General features: G+C 36.8%; 1 protein-coding gene across 1 annotated transcript in view; it reads left to right on the forward strand.

The window, feature by feature from the left end:
* The window catches only part of LOC109111503 (V-set and transmembrane domain-containing protein 4-like), a 13439-nt gene extending 950 nt beyond the window's left edge, over positions 1 to 12489 (forward strand). Inside the window, exons 2-8 of the mRNA XM_019124455.2 lie at positions 1313 to 1711; positions 9046 to 9099; positions 10546 to 10653; positions 11443 to 11476; positions 11559 to 11680; positions 11785 to 11849; positions 11967 to 12489. Of these exons, the coding sequence (XP_018980000.1) occupies positions 1313 to 1711; positions 9046 to 9099; positions 10546 to 10653; positions 11443 to 11476; positions 11559 to 11680; positions 11785 to 11849; positions 11967 to 12092 (908 nt within the window). The 3' untranslated portion in view covers positions 12093 to 12489. The remainder of the gene's footprint in view (positions 1 to 1312; positions 1712 to 9045; positions 9100 to 10545; positions 10654 to 11442; positions 11477 to 11558; positions 11681 to 11784; positions 11850 to 11966) is intronic.
* The last annotated feature ends 2889 nt before the right edge of the window (positions 12490 to 15378 follow it).

Genomic DNA, 15378 nt, shown 5'->3' on the forward strand with positions numbered 1-15378 from the left:
TTGGGGCTGCATTTATTTGATCAAAAATATATACAGTATAAACAGGAATATTGTGAAATATTATGACAATTGAAAATAATCGTTTTGTATGTGAATATAATTTTCAGCATCATTACTGTTAATATTAAGTGTCATGTGATCTTTCAGAAATCATTCTAATATGCTGCTTAAGATGTCTATATAATATATATATTATAATTGATGTATATACCATTTTAATGTAATACAGAGCTGGACAATTTGTGGGGACGTCTGTTTGAGATCCACCCACATAATGTTCTCCAGATGGTCTGTCAAAAAGGTTCATTAAACAGCAGCAAGATGGTCTGGAAAGACTCTTACTTTTAATTTCCCAGCGTGTATTGCTTTATTCTCTTTAAAGTCTGCAGACAAATTGCTGGCTTGCACAACTGGGACACTAAATAAAAAATTACTTGTGTTTAATAATCATTTATCCAGTTAGAATTCATTTTTTCTTAAATATTGTGGCTCTATTAAAGCAATAGTTCACCCAAAAATGAAAATCTGCTGAAGATCTACTCACCTTCATGCCATCCAAGATGGCCATGTACGGTAGTTTGTTTCTTCATCAGATTTGTAGAAATGTAGCATTGCATGAGTGTCTCATCAATATATGCTCTGCAGTGAATGGGTGCCGTCAGAATGAGAGTCCAAACAGCTGATAAAAACATCACAATAATCGTCACAACTTCAGTCCATCAGTTAACATCTGGAGAAGACAAAAGATGAAACACATCCAGCATTAAGATGTTTAAATTGAAACCTTCACTTCTGGCCAAAATATGAGTTCAGAATGCTTCCTCCAGTGAAAAAGTCCATCTCCCGTTGTCTCTCACATCAAAATCCAGCCACATATCAGAGCTGTTTTGGCTTGATCTGTGCAGATTTCTCTCCTGATTCAGAACAGAACACTTTTTCACTGGAGGAAGTGTTATCATGGATTATGGACTCGTATTTGAGTTAAAATGCTGGATGTGTTTCAGCTTTTGTTTTCTCCAGATGTGAACTGATGGACTGGACTGGAGTGCTGTGGATTATTGTGATGTTTTTATCAGCTGTTTGGACTCTCATTCTGACGACACCCATTCACTGCAGAGCATCCATTGATGAGACACTGATGCAGTGCTACATTTCTACAGATCTGATGAAGAAACAAACTACATCTACATCTTGGATGGCCTGAGGGCGAGAAAATTATTAGCATATTTTCATTTTGGGGTAAATTATTCCTTTAAATGGTGGATTGCTCTGTGATTGAGTTATTTATTTGCTTTGTATTCTCTGATTCCAGATGTGTGCTCAGCTATCAACGTCACAGTCACTCCGTCTCCGTTCACTGTGGTGGCTGAAGGGGAAAACATCACCTTGTCCTGTCAGGTGACCCAGCGGCGGCGGTCGGCGAGTCTGCCTGTGGTGCGCTGGATGTTTCAGCCGGAATCGGGAGGAGAGGAGCTGCTGGTGGCGCGGGTGAACATGCAGAGAGCCAAGTTCTACGGCAACTACACCAAGAGCTTCAGCAAGCCCAAAATGAAACTGACAGTGGTGAAACAGGGCAAGATATACAACCTCCTCATCATGGACATCAGCGAACAGGACAGGGGTCTTTACAGCTGCAGGGTCCAAGAGTTCAAGCAGCATCGGGAACGATGGAAAGCTTCCACCAACAGCTCGGCCTCCACGCAGCTCCGAGGTTTGTTCATATTCTGTTGTGAGCAGGGTGCGAAATTAACAGGGGACTGGAGCAAAAATGCTACCAAAATGCCACTCAAACTCAAGATAGACTCATTGGAAAAATGTGCTTCTGAAAAATAAAAAACATAACTACAGGTAAAATTCATTATAGTTTTTAGCTGAAATAACCAGACTAGTGGTAATAAAACACCAAATACTATTATTCGTATTCACTTTGATTATGAATAAAAGCTTAGATTTGTTTCGTTCCCCCCACAACACTATGTTTTGTCCTTAAAATGCTTTTACCACGGTGCATGATTTGTAAACTAATACATTTTGATGTTTGCATCACAATCAGCTTCAAATGTTTCACTTTTTCTGATGTAGTAAACTTGCTCTGTAGTGCACCCGGTAACTTGTGATATAAAGCACTCAGGTATGAGTCCCGTCAAACACAAGTTACAATAAAAGAGCTCAAAGACTTGTAGAAGCTAGATAAAATAACACGATTGCTTCAATTTGACATCACGTTTGTTTTTGCTAAAACTATTGGATAAGTTTAGGGTTGGGTTTAGTGTTGTTTTATCGTAAAGTTGTCAAATTCATGTTCATTTGCACAGCCATGTTTGTCCAATGAGCCTGGGCTGAGTGAATTATAGTTCATAGCTGTGAAGAAAACTAAAAGCAACTTGCAAGGGAAGATTCCTTCATATGTGCCACTTAAACTTCGTATTTCAATAATATACCAAAATATGAAAGACCATGGTGTTTGTCAAGCCATTTCATGGGATCTTCAATTGTGGAGGTATAGAAAAAGCTCTAAATTTATATATTATATATATATATATATATATATATATATATATGCTGTTGTGAACAGACTCAGAAATTAATGGGGGATTGGGCCAAAAATAATAACCCTGCATAATCAAACTAACCTAATCAATAACTACTGTCAATGTTAAAGAAACATGAATAAAAAGTGTTGATTAAAGCATAATACTTAGATCTGCTCATGTTGCAATGATTTATTTTTATGCAGCATTGAGCATTATATGTTATGTTATTGGTACATATTACCAATGTTATTGAACGTTTCAGTGATGTTCTTGGCTCACGTTCTGTATATAATTTTATGTCAGTTTGAAGAACGCTTTGCTGTTGTTGTTTTTTTTTTTTTTTGTGCTATTAACATAACCAGTGTAAATTCTTGATTTAATAATTGCTAAAAAGGCAATAATGAAATACGGAAAAGCTCATTTCTGACCCTCGTTTTGAGTGACCGTTTGTTGAGGGTTTCTCTCATCTAGACTCTTAAATTGTCTCAAGGTTTGAAACAACAGATGTTGAGAAACTCCTTCAGTGTTGTATGTGTTCGATTTTCCATTAAAAACATGTGGAAATGTGATATTTAATATTTATGCGTTATGTATCTGTCTTTAGGCGGTCAGAGCCGAGTTGACAACAAAGTGAAGTCTGGCGTAGCGACAGCCAAACGCTATTGACACTGGCTGCAGAGTGCAGTTTTCCTTTACTAACTTACTGTACAGACAGATAGACACTCAAGCAGCACAGAGGATGGAGAGGCTGTCGCTCTCTGGATCCAGGTCAAAATAAGCCCATATGTATAAAGAGTTTTGCAGCAAAGCTGCAAGTATAAGAGGAAAAATAGGGTCAGGGACTCGACTACTAGATCAGAGTTTCCCAAAAAAGGGCTGCCAGAGCTCGCTGTGGGAGGGCGTCGCCTGGCCCACTTAAAGACATCACCAAATCAAAATTGGATGTTAGTGGCTTTAAGTCCATGTGTGTTAACTTTGAGACCTGCTTCATGAGTGTACTGCCAAACATCTGCAAAATTCACTTTAGCAAACATTTAAAACTTTCAGTTTCTCCCTTTAGATAATACTGACCAAAACTACTCTTGGTTGACTCCTCTTGTATACAAATGTTCGTCAAATCAACCAAAACCGAGCAATAGCAAGTAGCAAATCCAACATTATATGTACTGTATATGTAATATTATGCTCATTGGAAAAATGTGCCTTTACCTACATTTTTGTAAAATATGTCAGCCTACCTATACATGCCATCCACTGCTGTTTCCAGTTTAAATGAACACTAGTGATAGTAAAACACCAACAACTTCTATTTACTTTTCACACAAATTATAATTACTATGTTATGACCAAAGTGCTATTACTATAGTGCATGATTTGTAAACTAGCACATTTTGATGTTTGCATAACATAACCATGTATGGCTTTACTAAGTAAACCTGCTTGGTGGCGCACCCGGTACAGTATTACACTTGTGATGTGAAGCACTCCCTTACGAGTCCGGTGAAACACGAGTGACACGAGTCATGATAAAAGAGCTCAAAGACTTGTAGAAGAAAGATAAAATGACATGATTTCCTAAGCCAATGTGCTTTTATCTCATGCTTGCTTTTGTTAGCACTATTGGTTAGGTTTATGCTGAGTTTAGTGTAGCTGCTACATTATTTTCAAATGCAATGGAGCATTAACCTTTTAGCACCACTCACTGGACGTTTCATGATATGTATAACAACAACATAATGTTGCCAAATTCTGTTTCAGATCAAACTAAACATACTTTTAGCACCACTCACTGGGCATTTCACTTTTAGAGTGTCATAAAATATGCAAGTAGCCACATTTTCAATAATAAATCAACACATGAAAGACCATGCATGCTTGTCAAGCCATTTCATGGGGTCTTCAATTTTGGAGGAGTAGAAACATTTCAACAAGTCAATGTGAAACTCTATTATTGCTGTAATTTGGGGAGTGAAAGCTATTTTATTCATCAGGAACTGATTTGATTAGAAATCTCACTCACATCATTAACACATCCCTCCACACTGGTGTTTTTCCCTCAACATTTAGACAGGCTCGTATAACTCCACTACTTAAGAAACCTGCCCTTAACCTATCTCTTTTAGAGAACTACAGACCAGTTTCCCTTCTTCCTTTGATTGCAAAAACACTTGAATGGGCTGTATTCATCCAAGTCTCTACCTTTCTCACACAGAACAACCTCCTTGACAGCAACCAATCTGGCTTCAGAAGTGGACATTCAACTGAGACTGCCTTGCTCTCAGTTGTTGAAGCCCTAAGACTGGCAAGAGCAGAATCCAAATCTTCAATACTTATCTTGCTTGATCTATCTGCTGTTTTGACACGGTTAACCGCCAGATCCTTCTGTCAACCCTACTGACAAAGGACATCTCAGGAACCGCACTCCAGTGGTTTGAGTCTTTCCTATCAGATAGGTCCTTCAAAGTATCTTGGAGAGGTGAGGTGTCCAAGTCGCAACATCTAACTACTGGGGTGCCTCAGGGCTCAGTTCTTGGAACACTTCTCTTCTCTGTCTACATGGCAGCACTAGGTTCTGTCATTCAGAAGCATGGTTTTTCATATCACTGCTATGCTGATGACACTCAACTCTACCTCTCATTCCATCCTGATGATCCGACGGTAGCTATTCGCATCTCAGCTTGTCTAACAGACATTTCTCTCTGGATGAAGGGCCATCACCTTCAACTCAACCTTGCCAAGACAGAACTGCTTGTGGTTCCAGCAAACCCATCATTTCATCACAATTTCACCATCAAGTTAGGCACATCAACCTTAACTCCTTCAAAAACATCCAGAAACCTTGGAGTTATGATTGATGATCAGCTGACTTTCTCAGACCACATTGCTAAAACTGTCCGGTCCTGCAGATTTGCTTTATTCAACATTGAGAAGATCAGGCCCTTTCTTTCAGAACATGCTGCACAACTCCTTGTTCAAGCTCTTGTTCTGTCCAGGCTGGACTACTGCAGTGCTCTCTTGGCAGGTCTTCCAGCCAGTTCTATCAAACCTTTACAATTAATCCAGAACACGGCAGCAAGATTAATTTTTAATGAGCTGAAAAGAATACACGTCACACCTCTGTTTATCAATTTGCACTGGCTACCGATAGCTGCTCGCATAAAATTCAAGGCATTGATGTTTGCATACAAAACCAGCACTGGCTCTGCACCCCTTTACCTAAATTCATTACTTCAGACTTATGTGCCTCTAGAAGCTTGTGTTCTGCAAGTGAACATCGCTTGATTGTGCCATCCCAAAGAAGCACAAAGTCACTTTTACGGACTTTTAAATGAAATGTTCCCTCCTGGGGGGAATGACCTGCCCAACTCAATCCGAGCAGCTGAGTCCTTAGCCATCTTCAAGAATCGGCTTAAAACACATCTCTTCCATCTTTATTTGACCCTCTAACTTTTGCACTCACTATTCTAATTCTATTTTTTTTTTAAAAATAAAAAATCTAACTACCTTTCTAATCTTTTTGTATTCTATCTATTTTCTTTTCATTTATTATACAATTATAAAAAACGACCTCTAACACTAGCTTGCTCTATTTCTTTTTCTATTCTATCTGTTTTCTTTTTATTTATTATATTATTTAAAAGCCCTTGCTACGTATACTGCGTTTAAGCTAACTGAGACTTGTTCTAGCACTTGTATATCATTGCTCTTTTGTTGTTTGATTGTTTGCATTGTCCTCATTTGTAAGTCGCTTTGGATAAAAGCGTCTGCTAAATGACTAAATGTAAATGTAAATCTGAGAGTTACAAACAAGAATAGAGTCAAGCAAAAAAGGTTGAAAAGTTAGAAAGATTCATGACTTCTGCTGAAAGGTTGTTTCATTTTAGTCATTCAATTTCAATAACATATTACAAACCATTTTTTATTTGGAACAATTCTTTGCAGCAAATATTAAATACAAAGACTTGCATCAATAAATTAAACATGATTAACTCTGATGACATGTTAACTTTAAAATGAGGATTGCTTGAAAAGGGGGTGAACAGATATTCAGTATAATGATGAAATGGCATGCGAAACAAAAAATTCATATCCAGTAACTACTGTATGCATTGATACCCTAGATCCTGGGCTAAGCTATTCCATACAATTACACAAGAACTAATTAGTAGGGAATGATTATATACTCCAGTTGATTCATAAACATACATAAACATAACTAACAACTCAATCAAATGAGAATTTGTGTTCCAACCAACCTATGAGATATCCAAGTAAAGTAGTCCCAAAACCAAGCCATAAAACTAAGCTGAAAACTTTGTTTTCTAAAACATCATCACATTTTCCACTGACAGTGTTTTTAAGAAGAACCAGTGAGTGTCTCTGCCATGTGAGGGAGGATGTGGTGCAGATTTAAATGCACAGCAGAACAGAGAAAGCAGGGAATACTGACCGTGTTTGTGGGTTCGACAATGCTGTAGGGAGATGTTTTGTATGACTCTTGTCTTGTCAGAATGTGATGCAAATCAGTTAAATCTATTGAAGGCAGTTTCTATGAAGAAAAAAAAAAGATTTGACCTAAATGGGTTGTATTATTTATGCCGTTTTGTTGTGGTCATTTTTGTTTCCATTGCTCAAAGGCAAACAACTTGTCATATTGAATATAAGGCACGCCAACCATCGAGACTTAGTAAATGTCACAGTGTGACCATTCATATTGCCAAGACAGAGAAGAATGCTGCTGACTTTAAATTCCCTACTTTTTTTATACACTTTCATATATTCACTACTTCTTTTCATTGCTGAATGCGCTCTGGTCGTGCTATGAGATAATTAATATGCCAATTGATGCAGCTGCTCTATTGGAACATGCATCTCTATTCATGCATCTGTGAGGTCTTCAACAAATGACTTTTGGCATCCTGTACAGTGACAGAAGCTTTCAGTAAACCACTGGAGATTTTGTATCTGGCTTCTTTTTTGAACCATATGACTCAATAGAGTTTTTGTCCCTCCCCAGTTCGGTCAAGTATGAGCAAGATTTCCAAAAATAAGCACATTTCTGCAGGAGCCATAAATAGAGAAATAAATATAGTTCATGTGCAAGCAGAAAAAGCAGAAGACATTTGCAGTGTGGTTAATAAGAATGCATAAACAACTAGAAATGCAGTACATGTTCTAAATTCTAATTCTGTGTCAAACACGACATAGCAGTTTATGAATTTGAAAATGAGCTTAAAGGGTTGGTTCACCCAAAAATGAAAATTAGCCCATGAATTACTAACCCTCAAGGCATCCTAGGTGTATATGACTTTCTTCTTTCAGACGAATCCAATCGGAGTAATATTAAAAATTGTCTTTGATCTTTCGAGCTGTTTAATGGCAGTCAGCTGGTGTTGCAGTGCATCAGTCCAAAAGAAGTTAAATAAAGTGCATCCATTCATAATAAAAATTGTCTCATGTGGCTTTGGGGGGTGAACAAAGGCTTTCTGTAGTGAATCGATGCGTTTTTGTAAGAAAAAATATCTATATTTAATAATCACTTTAATCTAGATTGTGCCAACAGTTGTACACAGAAGCAGTTCAGGGAGGTCAGCGTGATTATTACGTTTTGAATTATGGATATTTTTTTCTTACAAAAATGCATCAATTTGCTACAGGAGGCCTTTGTTCACTTATGAAGACGTGTGAGACACTTTTTATTATGAATGGATGCGCTTTATTTCACTTCTTTTGGACTGATGCACTGCAACACCCGCTGACTGCCATTAAACAGCTTGGAAGATCATAGATAATTTTTAATATCACTCCGATTGGATTGGTCTGAAAGAAGAAAGTCATATACACCTACAGTAGGATGCCTTGAGGGTGAGTAATTCATGGGCTAATTTTCATTTTTGGGTGAACTAACCCTTAAATGACTCAGATAAGCTAGTCGACCTGGTGTTTCTGTGGCCTAGCTGTTAGATAATCAGACAATTTCTGATTCCCCAAAATGTCCCCTCTTCTCTTTTGCCTTATTCTATAAATAAAATGCTAAAAGTACGGTTTTCCGATGAGACTGGGTTGTGCAAATGATCCGTATATGTTATATACAATATTATGATATATAAAAATAAAGCTTTTCTTTCCTGTTTTATTGCTTAATTGACACTTTCACTGCTGACGGAACACACCAGATCAATTCAACTCATTTAATTCAAGTAAATAAAATTTGCTCTTTAGTGGTCTGTTGCACACCCAAATAGGCGGTTAAACTTCCTCAGTAGCCGAGGTGGCTGTGTTTGTTGGGCCAGCTAGCCTTACTGTCGTCAGCTGCTGTGGTTATGGGTATTTCAGGCCATCACAGTGGGTGTTAGCCAGGGCCATATCCAGAGAGAGGGAAAGCCTCACTGCTGTCATCCCACACACTACTGTCCCTGCAATTTACTTGATTTAACTGCATTTGCCATGTAATTACGAGGGTCTGGAGCCACAGTGATGAGTGTGCAATTCTCTCTTCTTCCTCTCGCAGTCCATGTTCTCCCAGCTGGCAAACCAAAGGAGGAACTGTGGAGTCTGTTTGAAGGTAAGCCAAAAAACTGTGTTTAACCATATTGTCTTGGACCAAAAGAACAAAACAAAAAAAAACTGTGTTACTAAACATGTTTCAGATGCAGTAATTAGTCTAATAGAAATGGAAGGAATGGCAGTTTTTCTTAAAGAGACAGTTCACCAAAAAGTTAAAAATGTTCATGTTTCAAATGCATATTACATAGGGTGACCATGCATCCTCTTTTTGGACCTAAAAAATGCATCCGGCCCAGGATTTCTAAATCGTCCAAAATGTCTGTATTGTTTGCATGAAATGTTTGTATTGAAGTACGGAGCTCCGCACATGGCATGCAGGAAAAAATATTAGGCTAAATAGTGTGCACGATTTACTAATTCGTTCCCTCGATTTTTTGAATGTTGTGTTTGTTTTATAGTTCGAGAGAACGAATTAGTAAATTGTGTGCATGATTTATAAATCGAGGGACCGAAATAGTAATCGTGTGCACGTTTTAGTACATCGAGGAAATTAATTAGTAAATCATTCGCATGATTTATCTGTTTTTTCTTGCATGTCATGTGCGGGGCTCTGTATTAAAGCCCTGCGCAGGACTGTTTTCTTAATCCCGCTCCTGCTGAATTTCTGACCATTACTGCCTGCTCCCACACAAACATCCTATTATTGAATACATTTTTTGCACATCGTGTTGGATGCAGGGTTGCCAAATAAACTCTTGAGAAGGGTTGATTTTCTCCTGTGGGTTAAAGGTTTGAAATATTGCATAGATAACATTTAACTGAAATGCTTACATTGAAACATTTTGCATTCTATCTATGATAAAACTGTGGTCGATGTGAAGTTTTGTGAAGGATGGAAACTGCCAGGAAGCCATTAAGCGGTGATTTCGATCAATCTGCAGAACAGTGACTGTAAAATATGTATATTTTAGGTATGGAAAAAAATATTTTGAGTTTTGATATTTGGGATATTTTCATTGCGCTACTTTGGGGGCTACTTTAACCCCCCTCAAACCCAACAAACCCTAATTACCAAGTCTTCAGTAACTACTAGTGATCAGGAGATTCATTTAAAAGTGAAACTTTTTTTTTCATTTGAATGTACTGGTCCAGATCGCTATTATTAACTTATTTATGACAGGACATTACACTGAAGTGTTACTAGATTTCCATGACATCTGTGCCATTAAATGTCACTGGTTATTCTGTGTTTCTTGACATCAAACCCGCTTACAGTATATTGGAGAAGATTAGTGAGAAAATAGAAACAAAAGAAACAAAAGAAGAAAAAAAAAACATTTGAAAGGCATGAGGTAAATGAGTAAATTTACGTCAATACAGCAAGGTTACACAGAATGGTGTTTTATGTGTTGTTACTGTTGTGTCGTGTGTCTATTTTCTCTGCAGTAAACATACAGTATGCATTTATTTCAGCTGCATTAAGTGTATTTTTTGTGTGTTTCAGATGTGTATCTATGTGCTGTGTTGGTGTGTTGTGTTGGGCTCTTGTGTATGTGCATGTTCACTATAGCTGTGAGCTGTCAGTATCTGCAGAGGAAGAGACGATTAAAAGGTATGATTCTCGCTGTTGATGATTTAATATAGTCTGATAACAATAAAGGAATAGTTCACCCAAAAAAAACTAAATTCACTAAAAGTTTACTCACTCTCAGATCATCAAAGATCAGGATGAGTTTGTTTCTTCATCAGGTTTGTAGAAATGTAGCACTGCATCAGTGTCTCAGCAATGGATGCTCTGCAGTGAATGGGTGCCGTCAGAATGAGAGTCCAAACAGCTGATAAAAACATCACAATAATCCACAAGTAATCCACAGCACTCCAGTCCATCAGTTAACATCTGGAGAAGACAAAAGTTCAAACAAATCCATAATATATATTCGTTAAGAGCTGTTTTGGACTGTTGGCTTGTAAACGGTGCTCGATCTGTGCAGATTTCTCTCCTGATTCAGACGAGACAATATTATAGATAGAGGACTATAGTTAAAACGTCTTAAAAACAGGTTTTTGTTTCTTACAAACATGCAGCTTTTAAGATGGACTGGAGTGGAGTGGATTATTGTGATGTTTTTATCAGCTGTTTGGACTCTCATTCTGACGGCACCCATTCACTGCAGAGCATACATTGCTGAGACACTGATGCAGTGCTACATTTCTACAAATTTGATGAAGAAACAAACTCATCTACATCTTGTATGGCCCGAGTGTGAAGACATTTTCAGCATTTTTTTTTTTCATTCTTAGGTGAACTATTCCTTCAATGTGCATGTTAATGATGCTCTTGTAATGATCTTAATCATATAATCTGCTCATCAACATTTTTCCATATGCTCCTTTTTGGCAGAAAACTATCATTTGGTCAAGAGTCCACAGAACAGGTGAGAAAACATGAAAATGTATAACTGCATATGAGAAGGACAGCCTTCTTCACAAGCTGAAACTGTGTTGATGTGTGTCCAGTTCAGGCGAGACGGTCACTAGTGTGGCCAGTCTCTCTCCAGCTCTTCCCAAGAAGATGAGAAAGTATAAGAAAAATAAAAGTGTGGAGCAGCCAGACATGCCACCAGAGATACCGGCTAAAGGTAGAGTAACATTCCCAAAATTACCTCTACGTGTCACCTCACATTATTTCTCAAATGTATATATCTTAGTTTAATAGCTAAAATATTCCAATATTCCATCCCAGCCCCTATTGCAGACAAAATGCGAAAGCCGAAGCTTTTAAAACCTCAACCCAGAAAAGTGGTTTTGGTAAGTTACATAAATGAAATACACAGAAATGTATTATTTGTACTGCAGAACTGCCAGTCGTTGTATTTAATATTTTTTTATGTGAGCTGTAACTCTGCTGATGTCCTGAACCAACAGCCCAAAATTGCAGAAGAGAGTCTGATGTACGCTGAGCTCGAACTGATGAAGCCGCTGCCTGAAGCCAAAACTGCAAAGACAGGAACGGTGTACGCACAGATATTCTTTGAGGACATGCCTGTGTAGCATTACAATTTCTTTAAGAAAGCTTTATTTATAATAACACAACATTGACTTTATTCGTCACCATTTTTCTGATGTTTTATACATGCAACCTTAAATGAATTGCACATACTGTATATGTATATTCTTTACTTTCTAAGTTGTTCTATCTGTGACAAAAAAAAAAAAAAAAAAAAGTTTCATGTTTAACAAAACCAAAATACTTTCATTCGAAAACTCCAATCTGTAACTAAAAGGCACTTAAATACAGAAGCCAACCAGTCTCGGAAACAACTTTTGCAAAAGATTATGTAAAGGTAAATACACCAACAAATAGTATCCATTTGAATTGCCACAAGCTGTTAATAAACTAATAATTTATATGAGGATATTTTGCACAAATATATTTCGACAACAAAAACAAATAAAAACATGGAAATCTTTTTAGGGATGTTCTGGGTTCAATGCAAATTCATCTCTCTGAACAGCTTCTGTGGTCTGCACTTGATGTGTTTCAGCTTATATTAATTATTCTGTAAACAGATGCATTATTTGAGCTGTAAAGTTGTGTAAACTGTCCGTTTAGTGACGGGACTACTTTTCTAGGCAGATGAACTTGAATTTTGCATATCAAAAACCGTTTTGTTTTGTTTTGTTTTGTTTTGTTTTGTTTTTTTTTGTTTTTTTTTTTGTTTTGTTTTTAATGTTGAATCTTTATGTTTTAATTTGTGTTTTTTGTTTATACATTATTGTAAAGAAATAGTTAATATAACTTTGTGTAGACAAGCTAATATATAACTTTTTCACACCTGACTCAAGTTAACATGTAAAAATCTTAAAATCTTAAATATAATGTAAATGTTGTGGCTTTTGAAACGGTATTTTAACATTTATTCTGGTGCAAAACTTTCATTATAAACTGATAAAAGGATTTTCTTAATCAGTATTTTTGTCTTGTTTTCTACTACAAATATCTAAACATACTTACAACTTAAAAAGCAAAAATTACATTAGATTTTAAGTCTTGTTTTTTGAGAAATGTATTAAAATTAAGTGGATTTAGGCTTTAAAAGAAAAAAAAATATGCAGAATTATGCAAGGTCAGAAAAAAAAAATCTTTACTCAAAGAGAAAACTAGTTTAATTTTCTGACCATTTGCAATTATTATATTTTTTTTTAGGCTTAAACTAACTTAATTGTCATGCAATTTTCAGTTGTTTTGCTTCTCAAGTAAATATATCTTGATTTAAGCATCTTTATACTGGATTTTTTTGCAGTGCAGATACATAACTGTTAATGTGAATTTTTTTGTTGTTGCTGTTTTCACAAGCCTGAATTATTTCTGTGGTAAAGGAAAGCAGGCCACAGAAGCTCAACTTGTGTTGAACCCGGAAAATTCCTTTAAATCTGTCGAATTGCTGAAAGCCTGTTTGTTTTTCTTTTCTTTTTTTACGACTTCTTTTAATGGAAGAACGTTTTTGATTTAATAATGGAAAGCTAATGAAATATCAGGGTGTATCTGTATCTGGAACAGACCCTTCAGTGTCTGTCTGACTCTTTAGGAATAAATAAGACACAATCTCTCACTCAAAGGGTTTTTAACACACAGATGTGTATTTAACTGTGAAATGTAGAGGGTCCTGAAAGCCCAACACCTTCACCACTAACAAGAACCATCTGTGAATGACCCTCGGCTCAACACATGCCGGAAATATACTGTCTTCCTCTTCTGTTTCATTAGTGTACAGTACATTAAATATTTCTATGTGAAAGAACATGACTGCTTTTACTGTGTATGTCTCTAAAAAACAATCACATTCAGTTTCTGCGAGGGTTCGTGTGAACTGTGATTTGTGGGATTGTATGAGGCAAAGTTTCACATGTGTTTGTGTTTAAATGGGAGAAATGAAAGCGGTACCTTGTTAGAAAGCAGGGTGCAGATATGTGTATCAAAGACATGAAGCAGTGTGTGTCAAGTTATGATATTGTCACTTTTATCTCTTAATATTCCTGATGAATGTTGTCATTTTAAAGGCAAGGCTCACCCAAAAATGAAATGTTGCTGTTAATTTACCCTCAGGCCATCCGAGATGTAGATCGCCCTTTTTTTGTTTTTTGTTTTTTGTTTTTTTAGGTGTCCTAAACGATTCAGAAAATGCAAGTCAGTGGCTAGGGCTACTTTGAGAGTCAAAAAATGCACACCAGGCAACAAAAATGTAATAACAGTGGTTCCTGATGATATGCAGAGGTCTTATGAAGCGATAATCAGTCTGTACAAGAAACTGAACATTATTTACAACTTTAATCCAGAGCCTCAGTTAAACGGAGTGATGTCTGGTTCACGAACGAATCATTCTTTTGAACCGGTTCTTTTTAGTTCAAAATGATGAATCAGTGAATTTGGTGAATCAGTTCATGGCTCAAGCAGCACAGATCTACAAGTTACTCAATCAAAACTCACTTTTTCAGACGCCTGACAGTCACTCAGTCTAGAAATGAGTATCTGATCCAGTGATGAACGAACTGATTCAGTGATTCAGTTCCTCCAGCAGTCACTGAACAGAGGAAACCGCTCGACTCGCACCGATGAGCCGCTGATATGAGCATGTGAAAAACCAACACTTGAATGAAGGGGCCAAATGAAAGCTTTTATGTTTTCTCACGGTTTATGTAGAAAGGGGAGCTGATGAAGACGAGTCCATTCACTTTATACGCTTTAGACATGTAAAACATCAATTTTTCACATCATTATTGGATGCTTTGATAATATAATCAGGTATATGTGATGTCATTGCGTGATTAAGTAAACAGAATAGTGAATTGGAAGAGTTAATTGAAACAAACTGTCTGAAAGAACAAAAGAATCAGATCAGGTAATACTAATAATTTTGTAAATAATTATTGTGTGTATGTGTGTTTCTCGCACAGGCTCTTCAGAAGACCTCAACATATCATCAGGATATTGCCTGATATATTTCTTTTTCTCTCTCAGCCACTGACATGCATTTAATGAATCTTCTTCACTGTTCTACTCTGCATTTTTACATGCACTACACCTTTAACACACCTAAGAAAAACTAAATGAGTAATGCTTCTACACAAGTATAGTCTTCATCAAAACTGTGTTTGAACTGCAGAACTAACTTCTGCTTTACACCCAGCACTACAAGAGTTTCGGTCATGAGTCACCTTAAATATTTCACCAAATGAGGAAAGAAAACACTGCTTGTGTTGCTTCAACATGCCCTAAAAAACCTAAAACGAGTCTGAGGAGACACACCAAAGCCAGTGAAAGTCAGACTAAAAGTAG

This window comes from Cyprinus carpio, chromosome B12 (genome assembly GCF_018340385.1).
Source record: "Cyprinus carpio isolate SPL01 chromosome B12, ASM1834038v1, whole genome shotgun sequence".
NCBI classification, from domain to species: Eukaryota; Metazoa; Chordata; class Actinopteri; order Cypriniformes; family Cyprinidae; genus Cyprinus; species Cyprinus carpio.